We start from the raw sequence: 19,647 nt of genomic DNA, 5'->3' as shown, positions 1-19,647 counted from the left end.
GGCAACAACTGTTGGCGCAATTATTAGAAAATGGAAGAAGTTCAAGATGACGGTCAATCACCCTCGGTCTGGGGCTCCATGCAAGATCTCACCTCGTGGGGCATCAATGATCATGAGGAAGCTGAGGGATCAGCCCAGAACTACACGGCAGGACCTGGTCAATGACCTGAAGAGAGCTGGGACCACAGTCTCAAAGAAAACCATTAGTAACACACTACGCCGTCATGGATTAAAATCCTGCAGCGCACGCAAGGTCCCCCTGCTCAAGCCAGCGCATGTCCAGGCCCATCTGAAGTTTGCCAATGACCATCTGGATGATCCAGAGGAGGAATGGGAGAAGGTCATGTGGTCTGATGAGACAAAAATAGAGCTTTTTGGTCTAAACTCCACTCGCCGTGTTTGGAGGAAGAAGAAGGATGAGTACAACCCCAAGAACACCATCCCAACCGTGAAGCATGGAGGTGGAAACATCATTATTTGGGGATGCTTTTCTGCAAAGGGGACAGGACGACTGCACCATATTGAGGGGTGGATGGATGGGGCCATGTATCGCGAGATCTTGCCCAACAACCTCCTTCCCTCAGTAAGAGCATTGAAGATGGGTCGTGGCTGGGTCTTCCAGCATGACAACGACCCGAAACACACAGCCAGGGCAACTAAGGAGTGGCTCCATAAGAAGCATCTCAAGGTCCTGGAGTGGCCTAGCCAGTCTCCAGACCTGAACCCAATAGAAAATCTTTGGAGGGAGCTGAAAGTCCGTATTGCCCAGCGACAGCCCCGAAACCTGAAGGATCTGGAGAAGGTCTGTATGGAGGAGTGGGCCAAAATCCCTGCTGCAGTGTGTCCAAACCTGGTCAAGAACTACAGGAAACGTATGATCTCTGTAATTGCAAACAAAGGTTTCTGTGCCAAATATTAAGTTCTGCTTTTCTGATGTATCAAATACTTATGTCATGCAATAAAATGCAAATGAATTACTTAAAAATCATACAATGGGATTTTCTGGATTTTTGTTTTAGATTCCGTCTCTCACAGTTGAAGTGTACCTATGATAAAAAATTACAGACCTCTACATGCTTTGTAAGTAGGAAAACCTGCAAAATCGGCAGTGTATCAAATACTTGTTCTCCCCACTGTATATATATATATATATATATCTCTTTCGATTCAATTTTTATTTCAATTTCAATTCAATTTAAGGGCTTTATTGGCATGGGAAACATATGTTAACATTGCCAAAGCAAGTGAAGTAGATAATAAACAAAAGTGAAATAAACAATAAAAATTAACAGTAAACATTACACTCACAAAAGTTCCAACAGAAAAAAGATATTTCAAATGTCATATTATGTGCAAATAGTTAAAGTACAAAAAATAAAATAAATAAACATAAATATGGGTTGTATTTACACATGGTGTTTGTTCCCTTTTCTTGTGGCAACAGGTCACAAATATTGCTGATGTGATGGCACACTGTGGTATTTCACCCAATAGATATGTGAGTTTATCAAAATTGGGTTTGTTTTCGAATTCTTTGCAGATCTGTGTAATCTGAGGGAAATATGTGTCTCTAATATGGTCATACATTTGAAGTGCAGCTTAGTTTCCACCTGATTTTGTGTGCAGATAGCCTCACTCAATCATTCACTCACTCTCTCACTCACTCACTCTTTCTCACTCACACAACCGGCTGTGATTGGGAATCCCATATGGCGCACAATTGGCCCAGCGTCGTCCGGGTTAGGGTTTGGCTGGGGTAGGCCATCATTATAAATAAGAATTTGTTCTTAACTGACTTGCCTAGTTAAATAAAGGTTACATAAAATAATTACATGGGGAATTGTGTTTCCATAGCTAGGGCTGACAGTGAGGACTTGTGAAGAGAAGAATCAAAACAGTTGCTTTGTTAAAAGGTGTTAACCGTCGAAGGTCTAAACCCATGTTCACAGTTTGCTTATTGTTATGTAAATGATACATGAAAAGCCCCAGCGGCCTTGCGTTTGCCCCAAGTCAGTGCAGGTCCACTGAGGCCATGGCCCAGTGTTCTAGGAGCCGGGCCGTGGAGGTGGAAACACAAAAGTCTTAAGCTTTTTGTTAAAACACTGGGGTAAGTCCTCAGTGAAAATGCACCATGAGTATTCTCCTCATTAGTCTCTGTTGGTCTGGTTCACACCTCATTGCCAATGCCATGCATTGCTATAGTTGGTGATACGCTCCCTTTAGTAGGTCAATGGGGGGTTTTCAGATCTGCATTATTGCTCTCAAAAAGAATAAGACTGGGTAATGGTCAACTAGGTAGATACATTCTTTCTGGCGTTTTCTGTAACAAGCTTCAGTAACTACTACCTGTTCTAAACAGCCATACTTGTGGCCCAGCCTGAAATTAGCTAGGCTAGGGGTTAAGGTTTGGGTTAAGGTGTGGAGTTAGGTTAAAGGGTTAAAATTAGGGGAAGGGTTAGCTAACATGCTAAGGAGTTGAAAAGTAGCTAAAAAGTAGCAAGTAGTTGCAAAGTTGCTAAAATTCTAAAGTTGTCCGTGATGAGAGTCAAACACACAACCTTCGGGTTGCTAGACGTTCGCGTTATACGCCTAGCCATCCACCCCGACCAACCAAATGTTTGTTTTGCCTGACATTACCTTCTGTCTTATGTAACCATACCAAAAGTAAAATATCATACTAATTTGAGTGTCCCGGATTTACATTTATTATGTCAGGTCTAATTGCCAACATATTGTGTTCTATACATTAAGCCTAAATGCCAAGCAGCTACTGTGATAAATAGAATGGTGTGGTTGTGTATGTGTGAGTCTTTTATAATAAGTCTGTTCCGGGATCAATGCTGAGCATTCAAAGAAACATGAGCATACATGCAGTAATACAAATTAGAATAATTTCCTGTTAAAAAAAAAAAAAACATTAATGTGTTGCGTGTGTGAGGGCAAAGAGCGCGCGTTTAGAACTACAATCCCACAATGCAAAGAGCGCGCTGAAAAACGTGGGTACAGAGGTGTTGTGGATGGCAGGGGAAGCCAGGTTTGTTCAAACCGGGTGATGCGAATAGGCATTTGCTGCGATGGTCGGGGGGAAGGCTTCCACGAATCCGGAATCTCGTTGTCTGTATGCAGTAATTTGGCCGGGGGTGGTCGAGGGCAGCCTGAGTTGAGAGAAGTTAGATAGACATGAACGCACAATTAAAACAATAAATCAATTTAATGTCGAGTCTTTCAGCCAGTAAAAAGCCTAGCAAAGGAACTTTGAGTCGGTTTGACTGTTTCTTCGTGAGCTAATGGATTTATGAAAACGACGAACGGATCTTCTATCGCTTCTAAAATCTCTTAGAATTGAAGTGGGGAATATTGCGCACACCTAATCACATTTTATAGTAGCCGATGTAGTCATATCCTACATTTTTTTTCTTTCTACGTTTTTACCTTGTACATTTGGAGGTCTGGGATTGGGGCAGACCTCTCCATGGAGGAAGCTTTCTTTTGATGCTTTGCGCATTGTTTTCTTTTCTTTTTGGCAAGTTGGGTAAACGTGGGAAAAGTATAATATATTGTAAAAGTTTCCTCGTTTATTACCACATATTTACGGGTTAAAATAAACTACGTTGGCTATTCAAGCTTTAAAAAAAAAATTCAACATCAAATCTCGGAGTCCAACATTTTTCTACGCTGGCAGTTTCGTCGCCCCTCGAGGTTTTTGTCAAAAAGGTAGGTTTTTTTCAAGGTGTACATTCTAATAATTTGTATTTACATGTTCGGCACAGCGTGCTGCTAGAATTATTTTTAGCGAGGTCTACCTATCTAGCATTATTTAGATCAGGTATCCACATTGTGACAGATGACTCCCAGAAAGAACATTTTTGTTTGTTTAATTTATTTTTTATTTTTTAAATAGCCTGTAGCACTAGTCCCCCTCCGATATGGAGTCTGGACATATGTTTCTGGTTTGGAAACAAACCATGCACCAATGATGTGACTGGACTTTTATTTTCCCCCTTCAAGTTTTTATTTTACACATTTTAGAAAATTGCCTGTATATTCGGTTGAAAATTTTACATTTGGTGATGGTTTTGTAATTTTTTATTTGTTTGTCATGTGCTTAATTGGTTGGGGAGAGCATTTGTAGTAGTGGGGGGCAATAACCATCTGGAAGCTCAGTCACCTCTTCAAACACTTGGAACATTGGGAGAGAAGATTACATTTGTGAGTATTTAATTGTTGTAATTTATTTTGTTGCTTTTCCGGTTGATCTCTTCAATTAGCCCTAACATAGGCCTACATTCGGATTTAAGTTCCCCTTCCTCAGTGTGACATGCAAAATGTTACACCTTTGGTGAGAGGGTTTTGTATCAGTATGCATTTTCAATTAAGAAATATTATGACGTGGTGGCTATGCAGTGTATTTCTGTCTTTGTAATGTTTTTTTGAAAAATTGTTTTTTTCATTCCCATTTTATTAGATATATTGCCTTTACCTCCGTCACCTGTGTTCCTGGCTAATTAAAAGATGCAAGTCAGTGCTTGTTTTGACATAACATGTTTGCACAAGATTTTGCTTGAGTGTGTCTTCAAAATAGCCCATAATTTGAAATTAACTTCTGAAGAAAACAGTGTTCTTTACATGATTTATTTACGTCAGATTGGAATTAGATGCTCTTTTGCTTTAAAATATCTATATATTTTTGAGGGTTTCTAGGGATCACACCCCCCTGCTCTCTATATAGTCTATAGTACTCTTATCTTTAATCTCCAACATTTCCAGTGGTTATCAGTAGGGCCTACCCATCCTGACATTACCAAACTTTTCAAGAGGGAGGGATCCTGATTTATACCAGCCAAATCCCTACGCCCTCTCCTTCATATTCAGTCGTTTTAGATAGTTTTTAAGGAAAGATGCTTTAGTACTCGAGAGTTATGTGAAACAAACGAGCAAACTACAAAACAGGCTCCTGGGAATAAGCTTAGTCAACTACATTGATTTCCAAGAATGCACATGTCGAATGTTCACAACAAAAGTGTTTACAATGTGAAACAAAAATAAGATCAAGAGAATATTGATTGGAAGATGCTTTTTTTCTGTGAAGTAATACTACTTAGAAGTATCAGTTACAGGGTTTTGATTTCAGGCTGTCTGTTTACCCCAAGTAGTAAGCATACTTACTGAGAGAGAAAAAAAAGTACATACTGTACAATTCCCGCTAATATCCAGCAACTTTGCACAGCCATTGAAGAGGAGTGGGACAACATTCCACAGGCCAAAATCAACAGCCTGATCAACTCTATGCAAAGGAGATGTCGCACTGCATGAGGCAAATGGTCACACCAGATACTGACTGGTTTTTTGATCCTCGCCCATACTTTTTTTTTTTTAAGGTATATGTGACCAACAGATGTTTCTGTATTCCCAGTCATGTGAAATCCATAGATTATGGCCTAATTAATGTATTTAAATTGACTGATTACCTTATATGAACTGTAACTCAGTAAAATATTTGAAATTGTTGCGTTTTATTTTTTTGTTCAGTATACATGAAATCATGTGTCCACCCCAAAAGCCTGCTTTGCCAATTTAGTGTTGCTAATGCTGACTTTGTATTGAAGCAGGTTTAGAATGGATAGTGTCAATGAGCCTTAAATGTTACTATCAAGTTGGTTTTAAATGAGAGGGAGAAGATGGATGGTTGAGCTAAGCGGCATTCCCTTAGGGAGTTCACCAGGAAAAAAAGTTGTTCTGTTGAGCTGTAGGAAAGGAAGTGAGGAATTGTCATGCCCTGTAATTTACTAGGCTGCTGGGTTGGCACAGAGTTATTGTAGCTTACTGTTTCTGTGGAAAGTTGTTTCAGTGGTTTAATAATAGTTTGTGGTGAAATGTGGGATTGAATAACTTAGCCTACATTGGAGAATATCTTACCTGTAATTTGTATGAAAAATAGACTGAAGTTATACATCTTTTGAAATGGAGATCACCTTGTTACAATACTTGATGCACATGCATAGTAACTAAACAACATATTTAGAAACTTGGGAGAATTCAGTCCTTTCTATTTTTTATTCATTTTTATTTGACCAGGGAAGACACATTGAGACTTGGTCTCTTTTTCTAAATGTGCCCTGCACAATACAATACACACACACATATGCAGGGCACATTTTGGAAGAGACCTACGTCTCAATTTGTCTTCCCTGGTAAAGTAAAAATGAATGAGTGAGTAGGTGTGTCCAAACTTTTGACTGGTACTATACATACATACAGTTGAAGTTGGAAGTTTACATACACCTTAGCCAAATACATTTAAACTCAGTTTTTCACAATTCCTGACATTTAATCCTTGTAAAAATTCCCTGTCTTAGGTCAGTTAGGATCACCACTTTATTTTAAGAATGTGAAATGTCAGAATAATAGAGAATTATTTATTTCAGCTTGTATTTCATCACATTCCTAGTGGGTCAGAAGTTTACATACACTCAATTAGTATTTGGTAACATTGTCTTTAAATTGTTTAACTTGGGTCAAACGTTTCGGGTAGCCTTCCACAAGCTTCCCACAATAAGTTGGGTGAATTTTGGCCCATTCCTGCTGACAGAGCTGGTGTAACTGAGTCAGGTTTGTAGGCCTCCTTGCTCGCACGCGCTTTTTCAGTTCTGCCCACAAATGTTCTATAGGATTGAGGTCAGGGCTTTGTGATGGCCACTCCAATACCTTGACTTTGTTGTCCTTAAGCCATTTTGCCACAACTTTGGAAGTCTGCTTGGGGTCATTGTCCATTTGGAAGACCCATTTGCGACCAAGCTTTAACTTCCTGACTGATGTCTTGAGATGTTGCTTCAATATATCCACATAATTTGTCTTCCACATGATGCCATCTATTTTGTGAAGTGCATCAGTCCCTCATGCAGCAAAGCACCCCCACATGGTGTTCTTCGGCTTGCAAGCCTCCCCCTTTTTCCTCCAAACACAGCGATGGTCATTATGGCCAAACAGTTCTATTTTTGTTTCATCAGACCAGAGGACATTTCACCAAAATGTACGATCTTTGTCCCCATGTGCAGTTGCAAACCGTAGTCTGGCTTTGGAGCAGTGGCTTCTTCCTTGCTGAGCGGCCTTTCAGGGTATGTCGATATAAGACTCGTTTTACTATGGAAATAGATACTTTTGTAACTGTTTCCTCCAGCATCTTCACAAGGTCCTTTGCTGTTGTTCTGGGATTGATTTGCACTTTTCGCACTAAAGTACGTTCATCTCTAGGAGACAGAAGGCGTCTCCTTCCTGAACGGTATGACGGCTGCGTGGTCCCATGGTGTTTATACTTGCATACTGTTGTTTGTACAGATGAACGTGTCACCTTCAGGCGTTTGGAAATTGCTCCCAAGGATGAACCAGACTTGTGGAGGTCCACCATTTTCTTCTGAGGTCTTGGCTGATTTCTTTTGATTTTCCCATGATGTCAAGCAAAGAGGCACTGAGTTTGAAGGTAGGCCTTGAAATACATGATGTCAATTAGCCTGTCAGAAGCCTCTAAAGCCATGACATCATTTACTGGAATTTTCCAAGCTGTTTAAAGGCACAGTCAACTAAGTGTATGTAAACTTCTGACCCACTGGAATTGTGATACAGTGACATTAATACAGTGACATTAATTATAAGTGAAATAATCTGTAAGCAATTGTTGGGAAAATGACTTGTGTCATGCACAAAGTAGATGTCCTAACCCACTTGCCAAAACTATAGTTTGTTAACAAGACTTTTGTGGAGTGGTTGAAAAATGAGTTTTAATGACTCCAACCTAAGTGTATGTATACTTCTGACTTCAACTGTGTGTGTGTGTATATATATGTGTGTGTGTATGCATGTACCATCAAAAGTTTGGACACACCTACTCACTCCTTCCAGGGTTTTTCTTTATTTTTACTTTTTCCTATGAAAATAGTGAAGACATCAAAACTATGAAATAACACATATGTAGTAACCAAAAGTGTTAAATCAAAATGTTTTATATTTGAGATTCTTCAAAGCCACCCTTTGCCTTGATGACAGCTTTGCGCACACTGCGTTCTTTCAACCAGCTTCATGAGGTCGTCACCTGGAATGCATTTCAATTAACAGGTGTGCCTTGTTAATTTGTGGAAACTGGTTATCGTGCGGACCACAACAGGAAAGGAATATTCAGAGTTACCTCTGCTGCAGAGGATAATTTAATTCGAGTTAACTGCACCTCAAATTGCAGCCCATATAAATGCTTCATAGAGTAATAGGCAGCCCAACATCAACTGTTCAGGGGAGACTGCGTGAATCAGGTATTCATGGTCGAATTGCTGCAAAGAAACCACTACTACAGGCCATCAATAAGAAAAATATGCTGGCTTGGGCCAAGAAACACGAGCAATGACATTAGGCCGGTGGAAATATGTCCTTTGGTCTGATGAGTCCACATTTTAGATTTTTGGTTCCAGCCGCCGTGTCTTTGTGAGACGCAGAGTAGGTGAAAGGATGATCGCCGCATGTGTGGTTCCCACCGTGAAGCATGGAGCAGTGGTGTGGGCGTGCTTTGCTGGTGACACTGTCAGTGATTTATGTAGGATTCAAGGCACACTTAACCAGCATGGCTACCACAGCATTCTGCAGCGATATGCCAACCCATCTGGTTTGCCCTTACTCCCACTATCATTTGTTTTTCAACAAGACAATTACCCAACACACCTCCAGGCTGTGTAAGTGTTATTTGACCAAGAAGGAGAGTGATGGAGTGCTGCATCAGATGACCTGGCCTCCACAATCACCCAACCTCACCCCAATTGAGATGGTTTGGGGTGAGGTGGACTGCAGGGGGAAGGAAAAGCAGCCAACAAGTGCTCAGCATATGTGGGAATTCCTTTAAGACTGCATTCCATGTGAAGCTGGTTGAGAGAATGCCAAGTGTGTAAATCGGTCATCAAGGCAAAGGGTGCAGATTTACCTAGTTAGATGGAATTTTTAAACAAATAGGGATTAATGTATAGATCTGTGGGTCTTTTAGCGAAGTCCAGCCAACCTTTTGATGCAGTGTATCGAAACTGTCACCTGTGACGAAACAAATGGCATTAAGTCGCTGGTGGTCCAGTGGTTTGAGTAGTAGCAGCTGCACTTTGATAAATAATATCACCATAATAAAGAACAGATGAAAAGATTGACTGAATTATCTGCTTCCTACTGCTTAGAGAAAGGCGCGATCTGTTTCTGTAGAAATAGCCAACTTTCAATCTTAGCTTCTTAACCATCTCATATGTTTATAATTTTTTTTAATGTCAAATCAATCCAAGTGCCTAAGTATTTATATGCCGGAAGATGTTCAATTGGAGAACCATCTAATGAGTGAACATGTAGTTCATCTGAAACATTCTTACAAGAGTTTAAATAGCTATAAAATCTGTCTTGTAGTTCTAACACAGCCAGATCAACAGTCGGGGCAATGGCATACTTAATGGTGAAAAGCAGACTAAACACATCTGACTGCTGCCGACTTGTGAAAGCAGCTTAACTGGGTGGAATGGGCAAACTGAGTAAGTCCCCTAAATTGAACTCCCATGGAGAGAAGCTTGGTGTCTCTGCTCCGTAGACTGGCTCTGGGAGGGGAGAAATGAGTGGGGTTGGACTACAGAATCTAACAGAGCTAAGGAATTGTATGCATGGATGGATACAGTAATTACGGGGCCATGCTTGGGCTTATACCCTGTCTCTCTACATGTTTTAAATTCAACTTTATATGATAAAAATATGCCATTTAGCAGACCCTTTTATCCAAAGTGACTTAGTCATGCTTTGTGAAGGCAGATCTCTTCGCATTCTGATTGCTAAAACATTTGCAATTTTCAGATTTCTCTGTCTCTATCAAAACTCACAACTCTTGTGACCTGCATTACACATTGATCCAGCAGCTCATCTCCGTCTCAAATGTGACTCCGTGTGGATTCAGTGTGATTGTATGTTCAGTAGAGGCTATGTGACATGATAAGCAGGGACCCTACAGCTATTGTTTGAGAGAAAATGTTTTTGTTTACTTGGATAAGTGTCTACTTACTTTTAGTGTAATTGTATTCTAGCAGCCTTACGGCCTCATTTCAAGAACACATATAACAATGCTAGTGTCAACTGCCAGAGACCACATCTCTTGTGACTGTGTATTTATTTCCAAACCCTAATGTTGCACAACATCTATGAGATGAGGGTATTTTACACGAGTCAAGCGGTGCTGCAGATGCGTAATGCATATGTCAATATCTAGTATTCTCCGTAGTTGTAGGAGATGGTGAGAATAAATGAACTGAACGTCTTTATTTGGTGAGAATAAATGAACTGAACGTCTTTATTTTGTGTGCTTTTCTCAAAATGTACCTGAGGAGTCTAGTGGACCACAAATTAACAATGTTTATACATGTCAATAATCCCTTTTTGGGAATAGGTTTTTCGGATTATATAATATTCAGAAAACATTCATTTAACCATGTGTGTTTTGTGCGGTATGTTCTTAGCATAGGCCTACAGTAAAAATGCAGTTTGCACTTGACAAACTTGGGCGTTGCGTGATATTTCACACTCTGACGACATTATTGGTTCCCTCATCATGGAGCGTTGTCTAAATGGTTGTGTAGTGATGAGCGCTCGGGGAACGTGGTTGGCCGTGTGCTGTGCGGACTTCCTTCTGTTTGGCAGTTGAAGTGGATTCTTGGAGCCTGACCAGGCACTGACTCACTGCTTACGGGTCTGTGCCGGAACACTAGGCCATTCTTGGAAAGTGAAATTGAATTTATTTTGACGACAGTACAAGGAACATGTTTAAGTGGAGAACACTCATGAAGACCATTCAGACTTTGCCCATCATTGTTGCCTGTTAGACAGCCAATCTGTAAACTCATATGGATGACCTGACCTCCCCTGGATGTTTCCCATAGATTTTTTTTTGTTTGGATCTATAGATTTTGGATTACTCCTACAGGCTTTTACATCAGTGAACTATGTAGACAGGATGCATATATGAACATATGAACATAATCTCATGTATATTGCTGATTTAATTCCAAAGATGCTAATGCTTGTTACTTTAGACAAAATGTATGTAGACTTCATTGTTTTCGATTAGGCGTGTTCTCAGAATCCAGCACCCTACAACAACTTGACAGGGATGAGAACAAATTGTGATTGGAGATTGCATTGGGGTTGGGGCCAAACCAACTGTTGGGTGATAGATCTGCGAGTGTAATAAATAAAAAATAAAAAAATTGTTATGGCTTGGTGGCCTTTCTACAGGGGTGTCACGTAGCAGCCCTGAGTTTTTGGGTCCTTAACAAATGCCTCGGGATTATGGGGGTGAGGGGCAAGCGTTAATCTCTTGAGCCAGATGCTGCAGGGTGTAGGGGCGAGCAGATATGCATGTGAGGGTCACCCACAGCAGTGTGCCCATGTACAGCACACGTCCCCATCTTCAATTTGCCATTAATAGCCATGGGGGAGCTAGTCTGTGACATGAGCTCTGCCTGCCCAGTTATCTCTTGTCTTTTTGTATCCTTTCTTTATTCTTCTTAATTGTTTCCTCCTTGTATCATGGCAACAAAGATGACTTTGTAGCACTCACATTGTTGCCTTTTTTAGAACAAGCTTATTTAAAGTTACTGCTTGTAAAGAAAGGTGTTTTAGCTACTCTTGCATATAAATACTTAAACAACTCTTTAGAACTAGGGAATACAATTTCACTTGTTTGTTCAGGTATTCCAAAACAATCTGATACATGCTTTGTATTTTCTTATCACACAGGGAGTATCTGCACATGCAAAAAATGCAAACACCAACCTTGAAATTCAAAAACCAACATTTTTATCAAAGAACAATGGACAATCTGCTGTATTTGTTACACTGAACAAAAATATAAACACAACATGTAAAGTGTTTGTCCCATGTTTCGGGGGCTGAAGTGAAACATCCCCCCAAAAAATCATACACACAAAGCTTATTTCTCTCAAATTTTGTACACAAATTTGTTTACATCCCAATAAGTGAGCATTTCTCCTTTGCCAAGATAATCCATCCACCTGACAGGTGGGGCATATCAAGAAGCTGATTTAAACAGCATGATCATTACTAGTGATGCACTGAGATTACATTTTTGGCTGATTCCGATATTTCTCTTGCTCAAAAAAACTATACCGATTTATTTAAAATGTTAGTGACCTTTTTAATCATTTTAGTACAGTTAAATAGTCAACGCACACACATGGACGCAGTGGTCTAAGGCACTGCATCTCAGTGCAAGAGGTGTCACTACAGTCCCTGGTTCGAATCCAGGCTGTATCACATCCGGCCGTGATTGGGAGATCCATAGGGCGGTGCACAATTGGCCCAGCGTCGACCGGGGCAGGCCGTCATTGTAAATAAGAATTTGTTCTTATCTGACTTGCCTAGTTAAATAAAGGTTACACACACACCACACTGACCAAAAAGTAATTTTGTTGGCATTTATGTATGTCCCCATTACCAGAAAAACATAATCAAAACCTATTTCTTTCACTTACTTGCTGTGCTGTTTCGTTCAGATTTCATTCTCAACCAGGATTTTTATGGAACGCCGTTTGGGTCTTTGCATGTCAAAAAAGATACATGTCAAATAACACAATTTGACATGTCAAACAAGCTTGTTGACTGAATATGACGGCACGTTACATAATTTAATGCGTTCATATTTTTTTTACTTTGTTATTACACATTGATTACACTCACTTGTATTTCATATGTCACAAAGATTCATCGATACGTGTGCTATGATGCTGGTAAAGTTGTCTCGCGCACCTACAGTGCACCTACAATGTTCTTCCCCCAAACATAGCAAAACGACTGTTTCAGTAGCTATAGTTAGCTGGCTAACTTTATAGCTACAGTGGGGAGAACAAGTATTTGATACACTGCCGATTTTGCAGGTTTTCCTACTTACAAAGCATGAATCTAAAACAAAAATCCAGAAAATCACATTGTATGATTTTTAAGTAATTAATTTGCATTTTATTGCATGACATAAGTATTTGATACATCAGAAAAGCAGAACTTAATATTTGGTACAGAAACCTTTGTTTGCAATTACAGAGATCATACGTTTCCTGTAGTTCTTGACTAGGTTTGCACACACTGCAGCAGGGATTTTGGCCCACTCCTCCCTACAGATCTTCTCCAGATCCTTCAGGTTTCGGGGCTGTCGCTGGGCAATACGGACGTTCAGCTCCCTCCAAAGATTTTCTATTGGGTTCAGGTCTGGAGACTGGCTAGGCCACTCCAGGACCTTGAGATGCTTCTTACGGAGCCACTCCTTAGTTGCCATGGCTGTGTGCTTCGTGTCGTTGTCATGCTGGAAGACCCAGCCACGACCCATCTTCAATGCTCTTACTGAGGGAAGGAGGTTGTTGGCCAAGATCTCGCGATACATGGCCCCATCCATCCTCCCCTCAATACGGTGCAGTCGTCCTGTCCCCTTTGCAGAAAAGCATCCCCAAAGAATGATGTTTCCACCTCCATGCTTCACGGTTGGGATGGTGTTCTTGGGGTTGTACTCATACTTCTTCTTCCTCCAAACACGGCGAGTGGAGTTAGACCAAAAAGCTCTATTTTTGTCTCATCAGACCACATGACCTTCTCCCATTCCTCCTCTGGATCATCCAGATGGTCATTGGCAAACTTCAGACGGGCCTGGACATGCACTGGCTTAAGCAGGGGGACCTTGCGTGCGCTGCAGGATTTTAATCCATGACAGCGTAGTGTGTTACTAATGGTTTTCTTTGAGACTGTGGTCCCAGCTCTCTTCAGGTCATTGACCAGGTCCTGCCGTGTAGTTCTGGGCTGATCCCTCACCTTCCTCATGATCATTGATGCCCCACGAGGTGAAATCTTGCATGGAGCCCCAGACCGAGGGTGATTGACCGTCATCTTGAACTTCTTCCATTTTCTAATAATTGCGCCAACAGTTGTTTCCTTCTCACCAAGCTGCTTGCCTATTGTCCTGTAGCCCATCCCAGCCTTGTGCAGGTCTACAATTTTATCCCTGATGTCCTTACACAGCTCTCTGGTCTTGGCCATTGTGGAGAGGTTGGAATCTGTTTGATTGTGTGTGGACAGGTGTCTTTTATACAGGTAACGAGTTCAAACAGGTGCAGTTAATACAGGTAATGAGTGGAGAACAGGAGGGCTTCTTAAAGAAAAACTAACAGGTCTGTGAGAGCCGGAATTCTTACTGGTTGGTAGGTGATCAAATAATTATGTCATGCAATAAAATGCAAATTAATTATTTAAAAATCATACAATGTGATTTTCTGGATTTTTGTTTTAGATTCCGTCTCTCACAGTTGAAGTGTACCTATGATAAAAATTACAGACCTCTACATGCTTTGTAAGTAGGAAAACCTGCAAAATCGGCAGTGTATCAAATACTTGTTCTCCCCACTGTAGGTGTCATCTAAAATAACCCTTTGCTTTAATGGTGGTCGAACCCATCTATGTGAAGCTAGCCACAATAGTGGACTTTGCAGTTACTTTTATTTTGAAGGCTATGTCATTGACAGTGATGCAAATTAATACAAATACTAGAATTATGCCATAATTGAATAGATCATGCTAAACGAGGTTGGAATGTTATATAAAATGAACGAAAGACAATTTTGTTAACTTGACAATCTGTTGAAATCACACTGGATGTATTATTCTTTAGAATTGCATTGGGGGCATACTTATTTCACTGTACAGCCTTACCTATGGATTGTGGATCAATGACATGGGGTATCAGTCTACTCAGTGACACCCAGAGAACATTAGCGTCGTAGCTCTTATTGCGTGACTCTGAAACAACTGTGAATTGAGCCACATTTATTGTCAATCTGTGTATTGAACACTATTCCCAAGGAAAAACAATACTGTGTGGATGTTTTGGAGTCTAACTCTGAGGAGGACGTTGGGAAAAAATATCTTGGTTATTGAGTAGACTGATACCACATTTTAATTGATTTAATTGACAATCCTTAGGTAAAGCTGTACAGTGCAATATGAATGTCAATACACACAATAGGCTGACTGGGAGGTGATTTCACACAGTCACAATCCTGCGATAAGAGCTACAACGCTAATATTTGCGTAAACTCTTCAGTTGTGTTCTGTGGGTGTCACCGAGTAGACCAGTGGTCACCAACCTTTTCTGAGTCAAGATAACTTTTGCAGTCAAAAAGCAAGCTGAGATCTACTGATCAGATTATATATATTTTTTTACAATAACCTCACAAACAGTTTTGTAGGAATGAGGTTTGGGCAGTAGGCCTAATACATTATCACAGCATATTGGCTATATGAGTGGCCTGCCAATATTGTTAATCAGACCATATATTTCAAAACTCGAGCTTTAATAACAAATTAGATCAGTTGGTTTAGCACTTGAGGCACTGTGGAGCATGAATTTAAATAATATCCTTTTTAATTTTACTGGACTGATGGTACCTGCATCTGATGGTCAACGAGGTCAAATCACAACATCAGTGATCTTCAGGTCGGAGCTCTAGAAAGATTCCCAAGTTTCCGAGTTGGATGACCGCTAAACAATTTTTTCCCAACCGCCTCTCACGGTCCCTGCTCTCACCTTCCTTTCCTCCGGTGAGACTGACCAGAGAGAGGGGACACCGTCTTCCACCTGATGGCGAAACTCAAGTCGCACCGCATCTGCCTCATGCACAAATTCATGTTGTTCCTGACCAGAGAAAGTTAAATATTCCTTAATATTAAAATCGACACAAGCTGCTAATAATAATAAAACGTAGGGCTTTCGATACTTGGCTACTCATTCATTGCAGCTGCAGCCCGAGCGGAAGTACAGAGAAGCGTGTTTTGTAATAGTGTTGAATATAAACAGTGACCGTGCTGATTTATAAACTTAAACATGAACTCACTCATATAAACGGCAGCTCTTTGCTGTATTCGTTGACAGTCTCTCTGTGGTCATGGTTTTAAAAGTGATTAAATCTTACGTAGGCTAGTAGCCTATTAAACTTGGCTTTGGCCTGGGTCATGGAAGCTTTGTAGCCACAGTGATTTGAGCAATCCGATTGGGCAGCGCAGTAGGTGCACTCGATTTAGTCACAGATTTGCCTGTCCGCCGGGCAGGCGGTGTTTGTCTCATGGGAACACTTTTCTTACCTGGTGCGCAGGACTTTTGAATCAAGTGCACCTACCGGCAACAGCTCAAAATAATTTTAAAAAAGGAGCGCAAGCCTTTGTCGTTCGTTGACTTTTCTACAGAAATATTTGGTGATCGACTAGGAATGCCTTGAAGATTCATCGACCGGTTGGCGGCCACTGGAGTAGACTGATACCCCATTTCATTGCTTCACATTCCAACCTTGTTTAACATTATCTAGTCTAAATATGGCATGATTTCACCAATTGTAACCTTCTGCATCACTTTCAAAGAGGTACTTTTATGTTGAAGGAAAACCGCAAATTCCACTATTGTGCATAATCCGTATTGTGGCTAGCTTCGATCCGGTCGAGCCTTTCTAGCCAGATGAAGCTAGCTGGCTGCTTATAACGTTCGTTTTGGTCAACAGGGTTAAGTAGCTGGCTAGCTATTTATTTTCAATTTCAATAGGTGAACAAGTGGCTACCTAGCTAATACTTACTCACAAGGATTCCTAAATTGTTACTAAGAATAATGAAAATGACTGCAGTTTCTAATGGTCATTGTTTTCAGGCTGGTTGTATTAGTGCTAGCTAGGTACCAAGCTAAAGCTAGCTAGCTACCCCAGAAGTTGCGGTCGAACAAATAATGCTTTATTACCAACGCAGTATTGTAAACACATCGTTCGTGGCCGGTGTTTGCTGACTTTTTCGTACAGCTTTGACAGTGCTACTGATAATAGTGGTGGCACTTGGCTTACTCGTGCAAATTCAGAACACACAACATTCTATAATAGAACTGTGTTATTTGACGTGTCAAATTTAAAAGCTTATTTAACACGTTTCTTTTTTTTTGACACGCAAAGACCCAAACGGTGTTCCATAGTATGCAGTGACGATATCACTGTGACTCCGGTAGGGCAACATCTGAAAAATAGCGCACTTGATAGTGTGTACCGGTGCTCGACCAGTTGTGAAAGCCAACATCACCCACGACAGAGAACGGTTGATTGTCAAGGGCAAGGAATTCCATTATCTTGGCGTTTGAGTTGCCTCTCTGAAATGTTCTTAATCTTTCAAATGACTGCTCGACTTTTTGACGACTGGATGCACACAGCAGACATTGTGGGCTAGGTTAGGAATGCTGTGTTGCACGTGTAGGGCAAAATTTTACTTGGTCATTACGTCATGTACCTACGTTATATAGGTATGCACGTCAGCTTTGACATCAGGTTTGCACTAGACATCAGGCCGATACGATGTTGGAATTTTTAGCTAATATTGTCCGATTCCAATATGTTCACCGATATTTTGTGCATCCCTAATCATTACACAGGTGCCCCTTGTGCTGTGAACAATAAAAAGCCACTCTAAAATGTGCAGTTTTGTCACAACACAATGCCAAAGGTGTCTCAAGTTTTGAGGAGGCGTGCAATAGGCATCCTGACAACAGGAATGTCCAACAGAGCTGTTGCCAGATAATTTTATGTTCATTTCTCTGCTTTAAGCCGCCTCCGTTTTAGAGAATTTGGTAGTACGTCCAACCGGCCTCACAACCGCAGACCAAGTGTATGGCGTCGTGTGGGTGAGCGGTTTGCTAATGTGAACGGAGTGCCCCATGGTGGCATTGGGGTTATGATATAGGCAGGCATAAGCTACAGACAACGAACACAATTGCATTTTATCTATGGAAATTTGAATGCACAGAAATACGTGACGATCCTGAGGCCCATTGTGAGACCTTAAAAGAAAATGGCCATCTGTGATCAACAGATGCTTATGTGTATTCCCAGTCATGTGAAATCCATAGATTAGGGCCTAATTCATTTCAATTGACTGATTTCCTTATATGAACCGAAACTCAGTAAAATATTTGAAGTTGTTGCATGTTGTTTTTATATTTTCGTTCAGTATAATTCTCTGGTGCAGCGTTAGTCTTTCTAGGTGTTTGTTTCACATGAACAACACGTTAGCTAAAGGCATCTGCATACAGGTTCAGTTTGCTCCTAACAGAACTCAACTAGGTGACGTGAACGTCTGTTTTTGTATACTCCCTTAAAATACCTTTGCTTGAAAAATTAGAAAAAACATTGGCAATATTACGGTTTGAGATGAGATGCCGTACTCAACATACAGTAACTCTTCCTCAATAGTCAGAATCAGTCTAAGATAAATCAAGAAATCTGTCATTAATTTTGATGTTTTTGCCGAGGAGGTCTTAGTCAAGCAATTTTACATCTAAGACGTTTTGGTGCAGTATTTCTCAAGTGAAAGAATTTGCATGAAAACTAGTCGTCTGTCGCTGAATAAAAACAAACACTTCATTGAAGAATTCCTACTGTTGCCCAATCACCAACGAAGGGGCGTAGACTACAGCTACCGAACTTTGGCTTGCATCAAGAAAAAATGTTCAAACACCCGGGAAAAAAACACCAAAACAAAAGAAGTAACACAATTTCGTCTTCATATATGTGCAATCTGTTTTCGACTGGGAAGCATGCGGTAAGCCCAACTCTCAGTTTAGGTCTCGTGGGTTTTCATGCAAGGCTCTCAAATCATAACTTTGCATTTTGTGTTTCACATGTCATGTGAGCATAGTTTCACCTTGTTGTTTGTTCCTCCAGTTTGGCACAGTGAATGGCTCAGTGCTGATGCCCCAGAGGTCCGGATGGAGTTCCAGTCACAGAGTAGTCAACAGCTGTAGCACACCCCACAGGATGTTGGCGGTACAGAGTATGCTGGTGGTTCTGGCCTTTCTTGCCCAGATTTTACTCTCCCAGGCCCGACCTGCCATCCCAGATGAAGGTAAGGCTCCCCTCCCTGGCCCTTTAAAAAAACATTATTTTATTATTTTTATTTTTAAATATGGCGCCAGTCCATCACCTAAATTGTATGTCTACTTGTCACATTTCTCCTGATCATGTTTTTGTGGTCAAAATTAACCACAATATATTTGACTGGCTCTTATCCCAGACCCTTTTGAAATGGGTCATATGCTGCCCTTTTTTATTATTAATGTACTTCAGAAGATGTAGTTACCAACATAAACAATGGTCTAAATCTGTAATTTTATTTTACAAGCACTCCATCTTACCTGTAATGCTTTTATTCCTCGGGTCTCTATAGTTGTACTATAATCTAGTCTTTTCCAGTGTTTTAAGTTTCTTTGTAGTCTCAGTGCAGCCCCCACCCAATTCCCTGTATGATGTAGATGTAATGAGCCTAACTGGATCTAGTTTGACATGGCTCTCAGTATCTGCTATGTTATATTGTTGTAGCACTGAAATAGCTATGTTTATAGGTTGCCTACGAAAAGGCAACCTAATAGTTGCACAAGCTCGGCTGAAAAAAAGGAAAAGGGTCACTGAAACAGAATCCTGAAAAATGTGTATTTTGGATCAATTCCAATAGTGTAATGGCTGCCTGGATTTGTGGGTGTATAGTTCTGGATGCTTACACTCAGCAGTCGGAAGTAGA

At 40.7% G+C, this 19,647-nt stretch overlaps 1 protein-coding gene across 5 annotated transcripts in view; it reads left to right on the top strand.

Moving 5' to 3' along the window:
* Window positions 1–2,952: 2,952 nt before the first annotated feature.
* Window positions 2,953–19,647, top strand: part of LOC139576820 (fibroblast growth factor receptor 1-A-like) — a 44,977-nt gene continuing 28,282 nt past the window's right edge. For all 5 annotated transcript variants that reach the window (XM_071403330.1, XM_071403329.1, XM_071403327.1 and 2 more), the window contains exons 1-2: window positions 2,953–3,714; window positions 18,795–18,975. In XM_071403330.1, coding sequence (XP_071259431.1) covers window positions 18,822–18,975 — 154 coding nt within the window. In that variant the 5' untranslated portion in view covers window positions 2,953–3,714; window positions 18,795–18,821. The remainder of the gene's footprint in view (window positions 3,715–18,794; window positions 18,976–19,647) is intronic.

This window comes from Salvelinus alpinus, chromosome 5 (assembly GCF_045679555.1).
Source record: "Salvelinus alpinus chromosome 5, SLU_Salpinus.1, whole genome shotgun sequence".
NCBI lineage: Eukaryota > Metazoa > Chordata > Actinopteri > Salmoniformes > Salmonidae > Salvelinus > Salvelinus alpinus.
The sequence above is the reverse complement of the archived record's forward strand: the minus strand, read 5'-3'. Positions and strand labels throughout refer to the sequence as shown.